Source organism: Pseudorca crassidens, chromosome 5, assembly GCF_039906515.1.
Source record: "Pseudorca crassidens isolate mPseCra1 chromosome 5, mPseCra1.hap1, whole genome shotgun sequence".
Lineage (NCBI taxonomy): Eukaryota > Metazoa > Chordata > Mammalia > Artiodactyla > Delphinidae > Pseudorca > Pseudorca crassidens.
This window is the reverse complement of record NC_090300.1, coordinates 32,837,820-32,855,899: the sequence shown is the minus strand read 5'-3', so window position 1 is coordinate 32,855,899 and position 18,080 is coordinate 32,837,820. Positions and strand designations below refer to the sequence as shown.

At 37.7% G+C, this 18,080-nt stretch overlaps 2 protein-coding genes across 12 annotated transcripts in view; one reads left to right on the top strand and one right to left on the bottom strand.

Annotated features, from left to right (window-relative positions):
* The window catches only part of ESYT3 (extended synaptotagmin 3), a 54,670-nt gene extending 50,620 nt beyond the window's left edge, over nucleotides 1–4,050 (top strand). For 2 of the 4 annotated variants that reach the window (XM_067737698.1, XM_067737696.1), the window contains one exon: nucleotides 360–1,294. In XM_067737698.1, coding sequence (XP_067593799.1) covers nucleotides 360–582 — 223 coding nt within the window. In that variant the 3' untranslated portion in view covers nucleotides 583–1,294. The other 2 variants (XR_010943502.1, XM_067737697.1) reach the window with 2 other exon arrangements.
* Nucleotides 4,051–9,588: 5,538 nt separating this feature from the next.
* The window catches only part of CEP70 (centrosomal protein 70), an 80,818-nt gene continuing 72,326 nt past the window's right edge, over nucleotides 9,589–18,080 (bottom strand). For 7 of the 8 annotated variants that reach the window (XM_067737688.1, XM_067737691.1, XM_067737690.1 and 4 more), the window contains 6 exons: nucleotides 16,032–16,202; nucleotides 14,269–14,415; nucleotides 13,919–14,087; nucleotides 13,640–13,754; nucleotides 12,574–12,653; nucleotides 9,589–10,302 (listed from right to left, as the gene is read on the bottom strand). In XM_067737688.1, the coding sequence (XP_067593789.1) occupies nucleotides 10,241–10,302; nucleotides 12,574–12,653; nucleotides 13,640–13,754; nucleotides 13,919–14,087; nucleotides 14,269–14,415; nucleotides 16,032–16,202 (744 nt within the window). In that variant the 3' untranslated portion in view covers nucleotides 9,589–10,240. The remainder of the gene's footprint in view (nucleotides 10,303–12,573; nucleotides 12,654–13,639; nucleotides 13,755–13,918; nucleotides 14,088–14,268; nucleotides 14,416–16,031; nucleotides 16,203–18,080) is intronic. The other variant, XM_067737692.1, reaches the window with a different exon arrangement.

Below are 18,080 nucleotides of genomic sequence, written 5' to 3'. Positions count from 1 at the left end.
GCACCCTAGCCCTTAGCTGGCACTGTTCAGAGAGAGAAGGGGCAGCCGAAAGAGTGACAACCAGAGTAGAGTCAGAGAAGGAAAGAAGCAAACCCCAAAGCACAATAGTTCAAGGAACTTCTCAGAGAAGCAAACAGCCTCTTGACGCTTCCAAGGTTTGTGAATATAACACAGGACAGTGATTATCTATAATAATGATGCACTGAGTATCTGCTGTAAGCCAGTACTGTTCTAGATGCTCTTCTCTATAGTCTATATCTTCTGTTTTAAAGGTAGGCAAATGGATGAAACACTTGAGATTTTCAGTGAAAATGATTAAAATATATAAATCGCATTTCCTGACTTTTTGCTCCTTAAAGATTTGAATTTTTTGTTCCCTTGGATGAAGTAAAGAAGAGGTCACTAGACATCGCAGTGAAAAACAGTAGGCCACTTGGCTCACACAGAAGGAAGGAGCTAGGAAAAGTAAGTACAAAAGGGACTTTTGTCATTCTTTCCCTCCTGGTGGCTAACTGGAGTTCACTGGTGGAACACACCCTTGCAGAAATTCTGATGGGATCATCTGGCTATTACCAGAACTGACTTCAAGGAAGGTATAGCCTCATTGGGAGGCTTTTTGTTTTGTGTCTTTTTAAAAAATACTCTTGAAACTGAAGTATATAAATTAATATAATAAACCCTATTTTAACAAACTTGAATATCCAAGTTCATCGCTACACAAGTATTTGAACTTCTACTATGGTATTAAGTATTGTTTTGATAAATACAGCATTGTGTGAAGCTTGGATCTCATTATGTCAAGATTTTTGTGGTGAATGGGATTTTACTTAAAGTTAGAAGTAAAGGAAATACAATCCTCAGGAAGATGCCAAGGAGAGACAAAAAAGAATATTTGTACACTCTGTAGTTGTTGTATTTTAATAAACACCTCTTATACTCATTTTTAAAAGCCCACTTCTGTGAAGTAGGTGATGATATCCCCATTTTTACTACTGAGGAAACTATGGTGTCTTGCTTAAAATTCTGGATCAGTTCATGAGTAAAGGCAAGCTGTTCTCTCTAAAACATTCATAAATAAATTCCTGAGGTACAACTGCAAACAGCAATTCACCTCTTCCCAGGACACTGAGGTCAGTGTCAGTACTGTCCTTCTGGAGAGGTTCCGTATTGAAATCCAAAGGAAAAAGAGCTCCTGCTCAGAACTCAAGGAGGCCCTTTTTATGATCAATTTCATTTATCCCAATATGTTTCCATTTAATGCAGTTTTGGGGAAGGGAACTGATTATTTGTGTTTGTTTAGGTACTGATTGACTTATCAAAAGAAGATCTGAATAAGGGCTTCTCACAGTGGTAAGTGAGCCCTTTCATTTGATCAAATTAAATTTGCTACTCAAGACATTGTCTCAGACAGTTGCCCATATTCTCTCTCCAAAGTTCTTCCCTTTTCAGTACATATCAGCTCCTTTGTTTATAAAGGAGACATTATCACCTTAAGGCTTTACTGCCTACAGATTTCACTTACCTAAAGGACCTCTGTAAGCCCTAGTCTTAACCCTGGCCAGCCAACTTACAGAGGTGAGTTCTGCTGGTCCCACAGAGGCCCAGGTAGGGTAGATTAGGCCACCTGTCCTGATGTTGCCACAGCACACTCTCAATACTAACACAAGTCCAAACTCAACTATCTTACAGGTATGAGCTGACTCCAGATGGCCAGCCCAGAAGTTGATGATGAACAACAACATCTTTATTTTTTAAATGTGTACATATGTATATTGGATTTAATTGTTTAAATCCATAAACAAGCAGCGTATTTGTGCCTAACAAATTATCAGAACCTCAGTGGTGAATTTTCACTGACATAGGACTCGCGTGAATGTATGCACCAAAAGGGTCCTGTCTCAGACACAGAGGGTGAGGGAGGTCTGTTTGTGAAGCAGCTATCAGTATTCCTGGGCAGTGACTGACCAAGGGAGGAGGCTTCTTTTATGGGACTAAAAGTGATCCACCAAAAAGTGCCAAGAGCTAACTCTAGATAAAGCCCTGCTGGCTGCCACCTCTGGTACTTCTCTGCCTGGAGGTTCGTTCACGTATCTGATTTGGAACTAAAATGTACTTTCCTGATGGCAACAATGTTAGTGATAGTACTCCAGTGTGGGATGGCCTGGGACCAAACTCTAGCATTTGGCATTATTTCCATAGGAAAATGCAAGAAAAGTTTCAAACCCAGGTCTACGTCTGCACTCCCATAGAGCACTGGAGGCTGCTGCCGAGTGTCAGTGCCAGAGAACAAGGGGCTTTCTGTATCTCTCTGATAGGTTTGGGAATTCTGCTCCACTCTTCTAAGAGAGGGCTGGTTCACCTAAACAACATGTTGAAAGCAAAATATGTAAATTGTATATTTAAACAAGTGCCTCTTCTGCATTTCAGACTTTATAAAACCACATATTCTTGTCCTTTCTCATGCTCCTAGAGCTGTTGTCGAGTCACATCCTCTTCACTTATCTACGCAGGCAGTACCCCCTGCCATCAGTTTCCTCTCCCTACCACTGCCTTCACTGCCACTTTTCTGAAGAACGGTAACATCTTAAAACAAAGTTTTTGTCATTTTACTCTCACTTATAAATTATTATTTCCTGCTTTCTACAAAATTCAAGCCCACTCCTTGTGTTTCAGACCTAACATAATCAGGTCTCCAGTTTTCTGCTACCTTATTCATGTGCAGATGCTCTGTTCCAGAACAGTCCATATATATCCTGTCTACTAATCCTACTTACCTCTTAGAGGCCTATGTCAAACCCACCTCCTCCATTAAGCCACCCCACACTGACAGGGCCTCTCCCCCCAACCTAGGGCAGCGGTCCCCAACTTTTTTGGCACCAGGGACCGGTTTCGTAGAAGATAATTTTTCCACAGACTGGGGCGGGGAAGGGAATGGTTTGGGGATGATTCAAGCACATTATATTTATTGTGCACTTTATTTCTATTATTATTACACTGTAATATATAATGAAATAATTATACAACTCACCATAATGCAGAATCAGTGGGGCCCTGAGCTTGTTTTCACTTGCCACTCACTGATAGGGTTTTTTGTTGTTGTTGTTGCAAATGTCAGGTTTATTGTATTCATATTTCTAAATGGATGTTTTTAGACCTTGACCAAAATAGAAAGGGCTGGTTTACATTTAATGCTCCATTTTTAAAAAAATAGTTAGCAGAAGCACAAATCAGATTGCAGTGGGGTGGAGAATGCATCATAGCTTCACAAAAATAAGAGAGACTACTCTTATCCTGGCCAAGTATTTAAAAACTCAGTCATTGGTTAGCAGCAGTCCTTAACATTTTTATACCCTCCTCATTATAATTTCCTCACGTTGTAGAATAAGCTAAGGGTCACTCTGAAGATATTTTTCACAACAGGCAATTCATAGAAGAGAAATCTGAATGCAGGCTACACATGAAAAGATGCCTTGACTGCACTAAGTAATCAGAGAAATGTACATCTAAACAATAGTGAATTACCACTTTATACCCAACTGATAGGGTTTTGATATGAGTCTGAAAGCAACTGATGTATTATGGTCTCTGTGCAGTCAAACCTCTCTCTAATGATAGTCTGTATTTGCAGCCGCTCCCCAGCACTAGCATCACCGCCTCAGCTCCACTCAGATCATCAGGCATTAGATTCTCATAAGGAGCGCGCAACCTACATCCTTCGCAGTTCACAGTAGGGTTCGCACTCCTATGAGAATCTAATGCTGCCGCTGATCTGACAGGAGGCGGAGCTCATGTGGTAATGCGAGCGATGGGGAGCAGCTGTAAATACAGATGAAGCTTCGCTCGCTCACCTGCCGCTTACCTCCTGCTGTGCAGCCCGGTTTCTCACATGACACGGACCAGTATCGGTCCGTGGCCCGGGGGTTGGGGACCCCTGATCTAGGGCATCTACTATCAACACTGTACATTTTTCATTTTAGCAAATCCCCGCCATGTAACATTTAATATTTAAAAATGTTTATTAAATATCTACTAAGGTCATATGCTAATCAACTACCTGTACTGTGACTGGTATTTAATGTTTCTGTTTACTCTCCAATTGACCTAGAAGCTACTTGAATTGATTTTCGCCCCCATCATCCAAGGCTATGCTAAGTACATGGCCGACGTGTAATAAAATTTGTTTCTGCTGTTTTGAGTGACAAATTCTCATAATAAAATGGGACAAGTGATGCCTGTCCTATCTACCTCACAGTGGCATTGTAATGTTCACTAAACAGACAAGTTGCTTGAAAATGATAAAGTGCCAGAGGAGTAGAGGGAATGTATCATATGTCACGTCCTGAATATCAGCAACCCTAAAACAACTACTGCAAGATGGCAGACAAAGCAGACAAGTGAAAACCTATCTGTCCTCTTCCAAACACATAGAAAACCTCGTTAAACCATGAACGACATTTATTTTAAACATGGTTGATTAAAAAGTAACACAGGTAGGGCTTCCCTGGTGGTGCAGTGGTTGGGGGTCCGCCTGCCGATGCTGGGGACACGGGTTCGTGCCCCGGTCCGGGAAGATCCCACATGCTGCAGAGCGGCTGGGCCCGTGAGCCATGGCCGCTGAGCCTGCATGTCCGGAGACCGTGCTCCGCAACAGGAGAGGCCACAACAGTGAGAGGCCCGCGTACCGCAAAAAAAAAAAAAAAAAAAGTAACACAGGTAAAATTCTGGTGATGATCCAAAGAGAAAATCTACAGCAGGGTATAGGAGTTGAAGGGGGTGTTTTGAAGAGAACCAGAATTTTAGCACACACCAGAGAGAAGGCAAAGCTACTATGTAAGGCACAGGAGCCTGAAAAGTTTTGTCATCAGAAAATGCCTTTGCTGCCAATGAGGACAAGCAGTTGGTTGTCAACAGTGGGTGGAAACAATCACCTACTCTCTCCTACAGGACCACAGGGTCTGAAGTTACACACAGTTGACTTGGTGTGGAAACCTCCACACCTGGAAACTAATGTGAAAATTGGTTTAGAACCTGCAACCATGTGAAGCCCTGACAGAGGCAACCACAAAACTAGCCCTTAGGGTTGTCATGCCCACCTAGGGCACACGTTGGACCACTGTAGCAGATAATTCCCACTAAAGGGAAGCTCACAGGCAAAAATTATAAAAACAAAAACAATTTTAAATATATGAAGCACATGGGAATACCAACTGAAAAATGGCCACTAGATGTATTTCAGCAAGAAGGAAAATGTAACATTAAGGCAGAAGTGGCATGTGGGAAACAATGGAGAGCAAAGAAATCTGTAAAATGTGTTGGTAAACCTACGTAAGTCTTGATTGTTTAAGAAATATAAAGTAAGCAAGCAACCAAAAATGTTTGCAAAAACTGGGTTCAAAAAGCCTGTGGCACTGAAATGCTAGTACTGACATCTAAGAAGGACTATGAAGCTGGTTCAGAGGAATGTTAAAGTCCTTATTTAAGAAATTAAAGATAGTTTTCTATTTAAAAAATTAATTATTAGTATGTGGCAGTTACTAGTTTATTACCTTTCAGCTCCACGTCAACCCATCTTTGCCCTGCTTTGATACTAGAGACACCACAGCCTCCTCTCCTTTGCCAGGGAGCTTGAGGTTAGGCTTCCCAAATGAGGGCACTGGAGAGACACTGCAAGGCCAGAGTGGGAAGAAGGGGCCTTTCTTTCTTCTACTGAGGTGCTTTTTTCCTGGCTGTGTGAGGGCCATCCTCAGTTACCAAAGCACCGCCACAGTTTACTCTTGGCTCACGCCCTTGGGCTTTGCAAACGTAAATATAGCCTTCATGGTTCAGCACCATCCAGCACCCTCTGGCAAGTTTCTTTGCCACAAGTTGGTTGCCTGTTCCTATAGCAGCCAGACCTCTACTCAAAGGTTTAAATCTCAGCCTAGTGGGAAGGCAATTTTTAAGTTTCTACGTTCCTTCCTTGTTCACTCTCCTTTATCCCTGGGGGTAGTATCTGCTTTCTGAAGTCGCTACTGCATACCCCTTAGAGTCTCCTTTTCTCCCCTTTTAGTAGGTAACTACCATTACTAGTTAGCCATTCTTGTTTTAAATTTTTCCTGTTAGGCTACCTGTGCAATGTAGTTTCTATCTCCTGACCTTGACTAAGTGTATATTAAAAATTTTAAGATAACCAATAAAATAGAGTAACAACAGAAAAATCAACAGAGCTGAAATATAAAACTTCCAAATCAGTAGTGAAGAAGAAAAAAAAAAATAAAGAGAAATTCAATACCCCCCAAAAAATAGGAAAGAAAAAAGTAGCATAGAAAAATATGATAAACAGAAAATACAAAAGAAGATAGGCAAAAGACTTCTAAATATATTTGTAATCACAATAAACCCACTATTAAAACCTGCAAGGGGGTCAAATTCCATGAAAATAAAAAGTACAGCTATATGCTATTTACAAGAGGTTCACTTCAAACACATAGAAGTGTTGAAAATAAAAGAATGAAAAAGATATACTCAAGGGTAGTTTAGATTTGTTTATAGTAATGGTAGCAAACATCATATTTAATGGTGAAACATTAAATGCTTTCCTTTTGAAATCTGGAATAAGAAAGGGCTGCTTGCTATCACCACTTCTACTCAGCCCTGTATTGTGGCATATGTAGTTGGGCAAGAAAAAATAGGTATATCTGACCAAAACTGTTGTTATATACAGATGATATGATCATGAGCATAAAAATCCAAAATAATCTAAAGGTATACTGCTAGAGTTAATCAGAGAGTTTCTAGCAAGATTGCTAACTGCAAAGTTAATATTTAAAAATCAACTGTAGTTCTCTGTTCCTGAAATAGTTGGAAAATGAAGTTTTAAAAAGATAATTTATAAATGTATAAAAGATCAAATACTATGAATACATCCAACAATAATCCCTATGGGAAAATTATGAAACTTTATTAGAAATGTTAAAGGGAATCTAACCAGATGGAGAGCTATGCTGTATTTGGAGTTTGAAGACCCAACATTACAGATGCTGATTTTCCTCACTGATCCTATCCTTAATGAAAAAAAAATCTCAATATGTAGTGTGTGTGTGTGTGTGTGTGTGTAACTTGATAATCTGATTCAATACACATGGAAACATAAAGGGTGGGAGGCCATCAACTGGATACCAAAGTTTATTTTAAAGTTAAAATAATGAAAACAGTGGGGTACTAGTGCAGGGAGAGACAACTGGACCAAAAGAATAGAAAAGAGAGTCCAGTAACAGACCCATTCACACACAGATATTCAATTCATGACAGAGGTAGCACTACGAGCAGAGGGGAAATAGATTTTTCAATAAATGGTGCTGAGATAACTGGGTATCTATGATGGAAAATGTAAAAATGGTCCTTTACTTATACCACATTTAAAAAATCAAACAACTGCAGGTATATTAGACTAAGTGTGAAAGGCAAAAGTGTACAGCTATAAGATAAGAGAATAACTTTACAACTTGTGACTAGAGAAAGGTTTCATAAGACACTTAGAGCACTAACTATAAATCTCTACATCTTTAACTATACTCTCTATATTAAAATTAAGTTTGTCAGTTCATAAAAAGAAACTAGAGGAAAATGGAAAGAGGACATAGAATGGAAGAAGACATTTGCAACACATGTAACTGTCAAATGGCTCATGACCAGAATATATAAATAACTCTTACAAGTCAATAGGAAAAGACCGACTGTCCAATAGAAAAGTGAACCAAAGATACATACAAGCACTTCAAAAAATAAATACAAATGGCCAATAAACAAAGGAAAAGATGTTTAACTTCATTAGTAATCAGGAAAATGAACATTAAAACCACACTAAGAGCTCTATACACTATACTGGCAAAAATAAAAAATCTGACTTACCCAAAATTGGTCAAGATATGGAAAAATGGGAACTCTCATACATTAATGGTGGGAGTATAAACTGGTACAACCACTTTGGAAAAGAGTTTGGCATTTTCTTCTAAAGTTGAAATATACATTCTCCATCAAAGTTGCACACTATACAACCCCAGAGGCTCCATTCACATGGTTAGATGTGTTTTACTCTAGGACCCAGCAATTTTATTTCTTGGATATTGCTTCTAGAAAACCTGCACACATGCGAACAAGGATGCACATACAAGAATGTTCACAGCAGTAGCTCACAACAGCCAAGAACTAGAAACAACCCAAATGCCAATCTCTAGTAGAACAGACAAATGGATTATGGAACATTCATAGAGGAATACTAGACACCAATGAAAACAAATGACCTAGACCTATACACAACAACATAGATGAACAGTACAAACAATGTTGAACAAAAGAAGAATTAAAAAGAACATATACAATATGATTCCATTTTTATAAAGTTCAAAAATAGGCAAAACTAAACTATCTTGGTCTAGGTGTACACACAAAACTGGCAAAACTATTTAAAAAACCAAGTAAGTGATTAACATAAGTCAGGCTAATGGGGGAAGACACATATGGTATGTGGGGGAGGCCTTTGGGAGTGCTGGTGAATGTTCTGTTCCTTGATTGTTGCATGGGTGTGCACTTTATAATCATTCATTATACTTGACATTTATGGTTTTTATCATACTTAGCATATGTGTTATATTTATAACACACAAAACAGATTAGTGAAATAGGACTTCCCTGGTGGCACAGTGGTTAAGAATCCTCCTGCCAATGCAGGGGACACGGGTTTGAGCCCTGGTCTGGGAGGATCCCACATGCCGCGGAGCAACTATACATGTATGTCAACTATACATCAATAAAACTGTAAATAATCAAGAGCTAAACAATGGTTGCAGTACTTATATTTTAAATAATTAAAACTGGATAAAAGTAGACCTGATAGAGAGGGCCTAATGTTCTTCCTACTAGCAGCACTGTCCCTTCTCAGTGGCCCTCCAAAAAAACTCCTAGGCCTCTGAGGAAGAGTTTGAAAACCTCTGTTTTAAACTAAGAGTTAACCACAGGCTCTTAAACTAGCTGACAAAATTTAGATTAACATAATTTTAAAATTATATTTCTTCCATGCAAATCAAAACTATAATGAGGTACCACCTCACACCAGTCAGAATGGCCATCATTAAAAAGTCTACAGGGCTTCCCTGGTGGCGCAGTGGCTGAGAGTCCGCCTGCCGATGCAAGGGACGCGGGTTCGTGCCCCGGTCCAGGAAGATCCCGCATGCCGCGGAGCGGCTGGGCCCGTGAGCCATGGCCACTGAGCCTACGCGTCCGGAGCCTGTGCTCCGCAATGGGAGAGGCCGCAACAGTGAGAGGCCCGCCTACCGCAAAAAAAAAAAAAAAAGTGGGGGTAGGGGGTGAGGGAGCAGCAGTAACCAAAAGTGGCCCGTACTCACAGATGTGAAGCCAAACACCTGTCCTTTAAGAAAATCAGAATGAATATGGAGAACAGAGGGTAAGTAGAAAGCATCAAGAAAACTACTCTTATGTAAAACACAGCAAAGGTGAACCAGGAAGGGTGCCCAAGGAAGGCTCAGCCTAGTAAGAGAATACGACTCATTATCGGTGAGTAATACAAGTAAGTCACTGAGAACATTTACGTTTGGAAATTCATTACAAAAATTTTATTTAAGATTTCATGCCCTTATAAAAAGTACATCACATCAAGATAGCAAAAAGGACACTTTATGAGAGACTCACATCCACTCATCTATTTTACCTCATAATTCATTTCCTACCCTAACACGATAAAAACTTTTTTCCTTCTTCCTTTTGTTCCTTCTGCTCTGAAAGGGCAAGTGTCATGAGGGATATCTTAATAGTATGTGCCATTTCCTTGCCAGGAAAGCAACAGCTTCCTGCTGGCTGGACTAAAGAGAGCCACTGGCATTCCTTGTTCCCAGGCCAAAAAACTCTGAACTTAAATGCAACCTTTCTATTACTTGCACTCTCTCCCTGAGTGTCTCTCTTACACGCTGTACTTTAAAACAATCTTACATTTTAAGCACTCAAGAATTGCTTAAGAAATGATTAAAGGATCTAAAGTTAATTTAGTAATTAAACTTAGCAATGTTTTCTATAAAAGAATCTCAAAGTTAATAAAAATTATATGGATGGAGAAGGACCCAACAGAAAGAAGGGGGTGAATTCTGAGAGTATATACATTTTATAACCCTTGTCTCAGAGTAAGATCAATCCTACAAAATATTTAGAATGTTAAGAATGCAATTTACACAGTAAAAATGATTTGTTTTCAGCATGAAAGTATTTTTAATTTCCTTACTGCAGGTACAATGGCATCCAAGTCATCAATTTCTGTAATAGAAAAACAACAATAATAAAAGAATAGCTTTATCCACTGTTAGGCTCAGATGAAATGAGAATCTCTATTCAGAGGCAAACTTCAGACACAAAGGCAACATCACTAGTGCTTTCATGCACATGAAACTTTTCTCCAATAGTGGTGATGAGTGTATCACTGATTCAGACACAGATGCTTCACAGGGCAAAAAAAAGGGTAAAAGCTACCACACACCTACAAAAGCACCCTCTGACTCTGATATTAATCTCATTAGCAGTGTGCTCTTATTAACAGATCCTACTAGCAACATTTATGATATTATGTTACTGCCTCTTTAACTACATGGGTGAGCCTACATGGTGAAATCCCCAGTAGAGGCACTATCTCTCATGGGCCCCCATCTAAGGACTTAGGGATTTCTTCTCTTGGGACACAGTCCTGTCCTAAATCTATGATAAAGATTTCTCATTAGTAGGATGGCTCTTAGGTCTACCTTTTAGGATGAAGCCTATCTACCTAATAAAAGGTGTGAGGTGTCTCAGAGTAAAATCTCAGATGCGATGTATTATAGAGCTTAGCCTGGTCCAGCCTACAAGATAGTTCAGGTTCTTCTCTGCCAGATTCTTTCTGAATTTGACTTCTCTTCCTAAGACTATCTTCTTCCAACCAGCCTAAGTTAGAATTCACCATCTGGAAGCTCCTAGCCACTAAGGAAGGTCCTTCCTCTGATTATGTAGACTCCAGCCCTACTTAAGGTAAACCCCAGTGGCAGGTTCTCTAAATTCTCACCACTTTTTTCTAGATTATTCTGCTAGTTCACTGTTCATAAACTCACTTCCTTTACATAAAACATGATTCCTTGGATTCCATCTCTTTCCCTCCATGTTTAGCTGGATTTTGATTGTTCTTCCTTTAGCCAAAACACATGACCCATGCTGTTTAAGCTCCTGACTTCAGTCAGAATCCTTATCTGAATCCACTTATCAAAATATAGGAAAGGAAAAAAATGAGCAAATCTACAGCAGAGAATTTGGTTCACATCTTACATTGTGGTAAGGTACAAAGATCAAGTTATTCCCTGACCTGCATTCTAAAATCACACCTGTTGAATTGAAGCAAATGATCCTACATGAACCATGCTGAGTATCCTACCTGAGGGGAAGTTTCTATAGAAGGATTCTGAAATAAGTGTTGCTAGCACACCTATTAAAATGTTTATTAACGACAAGAAACTCATTGTTTAATTGCTACGCCAAAGCAAGTAAAATCATATTATTGCAGGAAACAAGGCTCTCTGAGATACAAGGCAACACACTTATACAATTCCACATCTCAAGTTAAACTTTCAAATTACATTTTCCCAAACAACAACAAAAAAACACTTTCAATTTCAAATGAGCTATATGGAAAAAAAAAGAATTCATTAATAAATAAATCACTTTAACCTTTTTAAAAAGTGGGGGTTTTTTTGGCCACGCTGCGCAGCTTGCGGGATTTTAGTTCCCCTGCCAGGGATTGAACTTGCACCCTCGGCAGTGAAAGCCCAGAGTCCTAATGACCACTGGACCGCCAGGGAATTCCCTAAACAGTGTTCTTAACAGTAAGATAAATTATTTTTATAGCCATATATAATCACACTTAAAGAGAACTGGGTCTCTATTTTGCCTATGATTCCTAAGCTAATTACATTTTTTTTTCCCTTTAAGAGATATTACTACTGACGAATCCCTCAATCTGACCAAGAGTGTAAAATGTAACTCTTCCCTTCAACAGATTTATAAATTTATCTCCTTTCTACAGATGTTTACTTTATATTACTTCTCATCACCTTAGAAGGAAATTTAATTTGTATATCTAAAAAACACAGTAAGTAGGAACTATCTTTAAAAAAAAAGAGAGAGAAGAAAAAGAAGGAGAAGGAGGAAGAAGAAAAAAAAAGACACCTTCCAAGATCATAAATTCTAAGGATATTTCTCATTAGCCAATGACAGAGTCAAGGTTACACTGGGCCTAGCCAGAGTAATGTCATTTCTCATTTTAAGGTCCTAAAACAAAGGCAGCCCCCAGCTCCTTAAAGGATATATGTATGTTTCTCTGTTCTGCAGACTAATCCCAACCAACTTTAACTGCAAGTTAGAAGTTTGTTTCCAGAACTGTTAGTGGTTTCCAGACACTTTCTACAACTCTGGGTAAAAACACTAATACAGTGACTAAGGAGCACTGTTTCCTCAAACCCACTGACATCTTGAGACTCAAAATTTAACCACCACCAACAAAGATCTTACCTAAGATTTCAAGTAGATCATTAGTAAATGCCTGAAATGCTGGGAAAAATTCCTCATGTTCTTCCAATTTGTTGATAATGCTTTAAAAAAAATGCAGTTTACACTGAATTTCCAACTTGCATCTCACTGGACATAGAACATTTCAAAATGGAAAGAAATTGTCCTGCTAATTTAAATATAAGTTTAATGATCATTTACTGCAATCCATTCTTTTTCAGCTCTTTGTTCATCTAGTAACTTTTCTAAAAAAAAGTCTATTATCAGTGTAATCATCTGTTCTAAAGTTAAATCTATACAACATTCCTAATACAGGAATTTTCTATTTAGCTTGAGGATTCTTAAGAGACCATGCTTTTATAACATTTTCTAAAAAGAATTGGCTTTTATATCCTGTATTCTATTAAACATTAAGAATAAGTATCAGTAATCAGTAAAACTGTGGGAAGGAGAAAAAGACCAATAGTGAGACATACATTCCTTTTAAAAGCATTAAGTATCAGAAAACTCAAGGGTCAGGTAAGGGTTCTTGGAAAACCTGCAGAACATATGCTGAAGTATAAAATCTGGGGAAGGAGGGAGGAAGAGTATAGCTATAACATTTTGATATTTTAAAAAAACATTAGGTTTTATGTCGGAGATGCCTAGCTTTTTAAAAAAATCCTTAACATCTTCCTATCAAATAATACACATACTCTTAGTGATTATTTAGTGATCAGTGATTGATGGTAATGTACTAAAAATTGGACTTATATATTCTGAATTCACATAAAGTTGCTAATAAAGTATGAATTTCTCCATATATAATTTGGAAACAAGCTTATAGCAATAATGCTGGAGTCCTGACCCACCCTATGTAAACCTATAGGCCCTAGAGTCTACTTTTATCTTGAAAATACTTGACATTCTCTCCATCCCTAAGGTGTGAGATTATTTTAGATTGTCAAGTTATTTTAAAAAATGCTATTCCAAACAGGAAAGGTAAATAACTTATGAAGTTTTGGAAGTCTTTAATTTTACAACTCCAAACATTCTGGATGGTACTTTGCAACCTTTTCAAAATAAATACCTTTGGAGGTCTTCAGGTCCCAATACCTGCATAACCTGTTCATTCACATCTTCATTAACCAGCCTACACAATTTTCCAACTGTGCTCACCAGCACACACAATGAGGATGAACTATCTGCAAAAGAGAAATAAAAGGATAGGATATTTTAAAAGAGAGTTTTCAAAATCATTAAATCAAACACTTTATGCTTCAGTTAGCCTTGATTTTTTTAACTACTTTTTGTTGATTTATTAAAAATAATTCTTAAATGGGGGGCCAAAAAAACAAAGGGTCATCACCTAGTTCTAAGAGTTCCTGGAGGTTTCTCACAGCATTGTTCACTTCTCCAAGCCTAGTATAAACTTCATTCATTCGGGGATAGACTCCAGTTAAAGAAGGCACATCAAATAATTTTTGGAAGTGAGAAACAATAGCTTGCAAAATTTGAAAGTCTGGCATATTGCTGTCCTGCCCAAAAGAGAGGAAGAAAAAGATAGTTTACATCTTAAGATTATTCCAAATCTTTAATAAAAACTTTCAAAAGAGAAATAGAGTTCTAGTAGAATATCTATATCCATATCATTATTAGTTTCTAAGATAAAGAGTACATTAAAATGTGAACATTTATGTAAGTATTAGGTAGTATTACCTTTTCCTTATTTTCCACTTCTTCTAACATGGTATCTACTATAAACAACAGATCTTCAACTTTGACACCTTCATTTTCATCCTGCTTCTTTAAATTATGCCAAGGCACCAGTTCTGCAGATAGTATTTTCAAGGACTTATACAAATCCTTTACGAAAGAAACAATATGCTATTACTGATTTTTAAAGTTTTCATAATAATGCTAATAAAATATAATTATCCAAGCAGATTTAATATATATATTAACCATCATCATTATTTTTTTAAAAAATACCATTATCAGTTTAGAAAAAGTCTGTTAAATTAGTTTTCTCCAGGCCTTATATATATATATATATATATATATATATATATATATATAGATTATCTGGAATCTGGATGTTTAAAGTAATTATAATTTATTTATTATTAGCATATGTTATTCAAGTAATTATTTTGAAATATTGATGGATAAAAAATAAGCTTGTCCTTAATATTTTGCCCTTGATTTTTTAAATAAGATATACTGAGACGTAATTCACATACCATAAAATTCATCCTCTTTAAATGTGCAATTCAGTAGTTTTGACTTATTTACAGAGATGTGCAATCATCACCATTATCCAACTCTAGAACATTGTCATGACTCCAAAAAGAAACCCTGTATCCATTTACAGTCATTCCCCATTCTCTCCTGCTCTCAGCCCTTGGGTAACTACTAATCTACTTTCTGTTTCTATGGATTTGCCTATTCTGAGCATTTCATTAAAAAAAATGGAATCATACAATAAGCGGCCTTTTGTGACAGGCTTCTTTCACTTAGGATATTTTCAAGATTCATCCATGTTATAGTATGTATCTCCAGGAAAGTTTTTAATTCAAAAGGATGCCTGAAGTAATTCGACTTGATTTTCATGACAGCCTACTTAGTTTTCCTGGCCTAGATATGTTGTCCTAATCTATTTAAAACTGTGCACAAGAGGCCGGGCTCCTGGAATTTTAGAAGTCTAAGACTGGTCAATCTATAAACAAATATTTACTGAGCATCTACTATGTGCACAGCACAGTGCTTGGCCCTTTAGAACAATGCCATCCAGAAGGAATGTAATGTGTGTCACAGTAATATTGTCTAGTAGCCACATTTAAAAAAGTAAAAAGAAGTAGGTGACAATTTTAATAATATATTTAACCCAATATATCCAAAATATTATCATTTAACAGATAATCAATATTTTAACTATTTTCCTCCATAATAAGTCTTCTAAATCCAGTGTGTATTTTTATACTTGCAGCACATCTCAGTTGGGACTAGCCACATTTCAAGAGATCAAAAGCTACTTGTGGCTTAGTGGTTATTGTATTAGACAGTGCAACTCTAGAATACAGAAAGAAATACAGGAAATTCTTACTTTTCTCAACTTCTTATTTTAGTCCTCCACTTATTCAACACTTTCCAATTAATACCCAGACCTCACATATTAATATCTTTAATCTTTCATTTGGTAAGAAGGCAGTCATCTATTTTAGCAATTCAAGGCAACACAATTCAGTGCCAAATAAATGTATTAAACAATACGTGCCACCAGAATTTGAAAAAAAGTCAGGAAGTCAGAGCATAACGATACTTTCATTAACCAACGTTTTTCATCATTAAGGTGCAATTATAAAGAAAAAGTCTATGGTAAAAGCACACCAAATATAAAACTTTGCTTGAGAATAAAAGTATATAAAGCCCATGGACTCCTACAGATTTGCAAAGCCTGTAAAGAATATTCAACCCCTTACCTTTAAGGAAGCCAGCTGATCTGCCCACATTTCTATTATAGGAACAAGATGCTCAAATCCACAATCTTGAACAAGATCTTTATTAAAATGTTGGGCTCCTCCTTTGCTCTGTTTATAAATTATTACTGGAGCTCTTGGATTGTGAATAATTGAATTGATGCTCCTTAATACCTTTAAAAAAGACAGTGTTTTTAGTTGAAATGTTTACCACAGTCCTATCAAAGTGATATATGTTAAAGGAGTGCTTTACATATCAATGTAACATCATTACCGAGTTAGAGATTCATTGGACAGGATTCACCAAAACAAGTGTCTTTCAAAGGACTGTACAGAACAAGTGAGTGAAAAATGCTGTGTTATTTTTCTTTTTTTCCCATAGAAAGCTACAGGTCTCCTGAGAATTTGATTTTTGATGCTTATTAACAAGCAGTTTTGTTGTTGCTGTTGTTTGGTTTAGAACATGCATTTCAATGTTTTGCTTCTATTATATTTAAACTCTACTTTGAATTCCATTTTAATGGAAAAAAATAATTAATTCGCCTTCATTAAATTATTAATGAGCACAGGAACATAGTGTTTCTTCTCCCTCTGCCTCACACCAAAGATTAAGGAGGGCAGCAGAACTCCTAAAAGAAATCAGGGAGCTGATATTAGCTGAGTGCCAGAAGGTCATAGCACAATTCCCTTCCATGAGGGTGGCAGTGGACCAAGGGGGATTACATACATGTCTAGCAGTATGTACCCATACCTCGTAGTAGATTGTTAGCAAAAATTACTGCAATTATTACTCTTCCTTACATCCTCTCCCCTTGGCAGTATGACACTTCAGGTTCTCCCATCAAGAGGTAGAGTATTTCCTGCTCCTTGAATCTGGGGTAATCTTGGGCCTTGCTTTGGCATACAGAAAAGGAAGTTATGGTGTGCCAGCTTGAAGCCCAAGACTCAAGGGGCCTTGATTATTTCTGCTCTCTCCCGTTGAGATCTGCTGCCACATGGACCAGCCCAGGCTAGATGGTGAATGATGAAAGACACATAACCCAGTCAACCCAATCACTCTAATACAACTCCAGAGCCACTTAGCTGACTTGTACCAGATTGCAGATGCATGAGGGAGCCCAGCTGCAATCAACAGAACTGCCCAGCTGTCCAAGCACCGTAATATTAAAGGGGTGTTATTTTAAGTCACTAAGTTTTAGAAAGGTTTGTTACACAGCAAAAATAAACTGATACGTATATAAAGTCAAAGATAGAATAGAGCAAGGAGAGGAGGCAGCAACAAGAGAAGTCTGCCCTTTTACTTCTTCTGGTATGGTAAGAATATACCCTGTGACCAAGTGGACACTTTGGAAGACAGTCAAGCTTTGCTTTCATGGAAAAAAAAAAAAAAAGCTACCTATAGCTGGAGGACCCTAAGGGAGTATCACTTGAACAAGAGGAAGAGAGGGATTCATAAGAGATCAGCTGGAAAATGCATTGCCCACAGAATGAATGGTATGTTGCCAAGGTCCCTAGTTGGTAGAGAGGAAATAACTGCACATACACACACACACACACACACACACACACACACACACACACACATTCTGTGATAGAGAAAAACAGGTAGTATTTGGTCATTAGCCACACAAAGGGCACCAGTGCTAGATTATACCAGCACCAGTCGAGAAAGATTCTACCCTTTTGCTTTGTGTTCTCACTCAACATTCACCCTCACTGACAACCTGGAAGAAGCTAGATATAGCAGAGGACTAGGAGTGAAGGGGAGCAATGAGAATAAAGAAACAGATCACACCCGCTTGCCACACTGCTTATTTGGAGAAGCATAGGTCAGACATGAGATAAAGTAAGCATAAGGTAGAAGCCTTGAACTGGATGAGAGATTGAAGTTTTGACTGAGATTTGAATGACTTTTTCTCCCAATTTTTCAACAAGGAAATTTTGAAACATACAGAAAATAAAAAGAATATAAACAATAAATACTATATTATATAGTCAGTGTTCACCAGAAACAGAACCAATAGGATGTGTATGTGTGTGTGCAAATGTCTG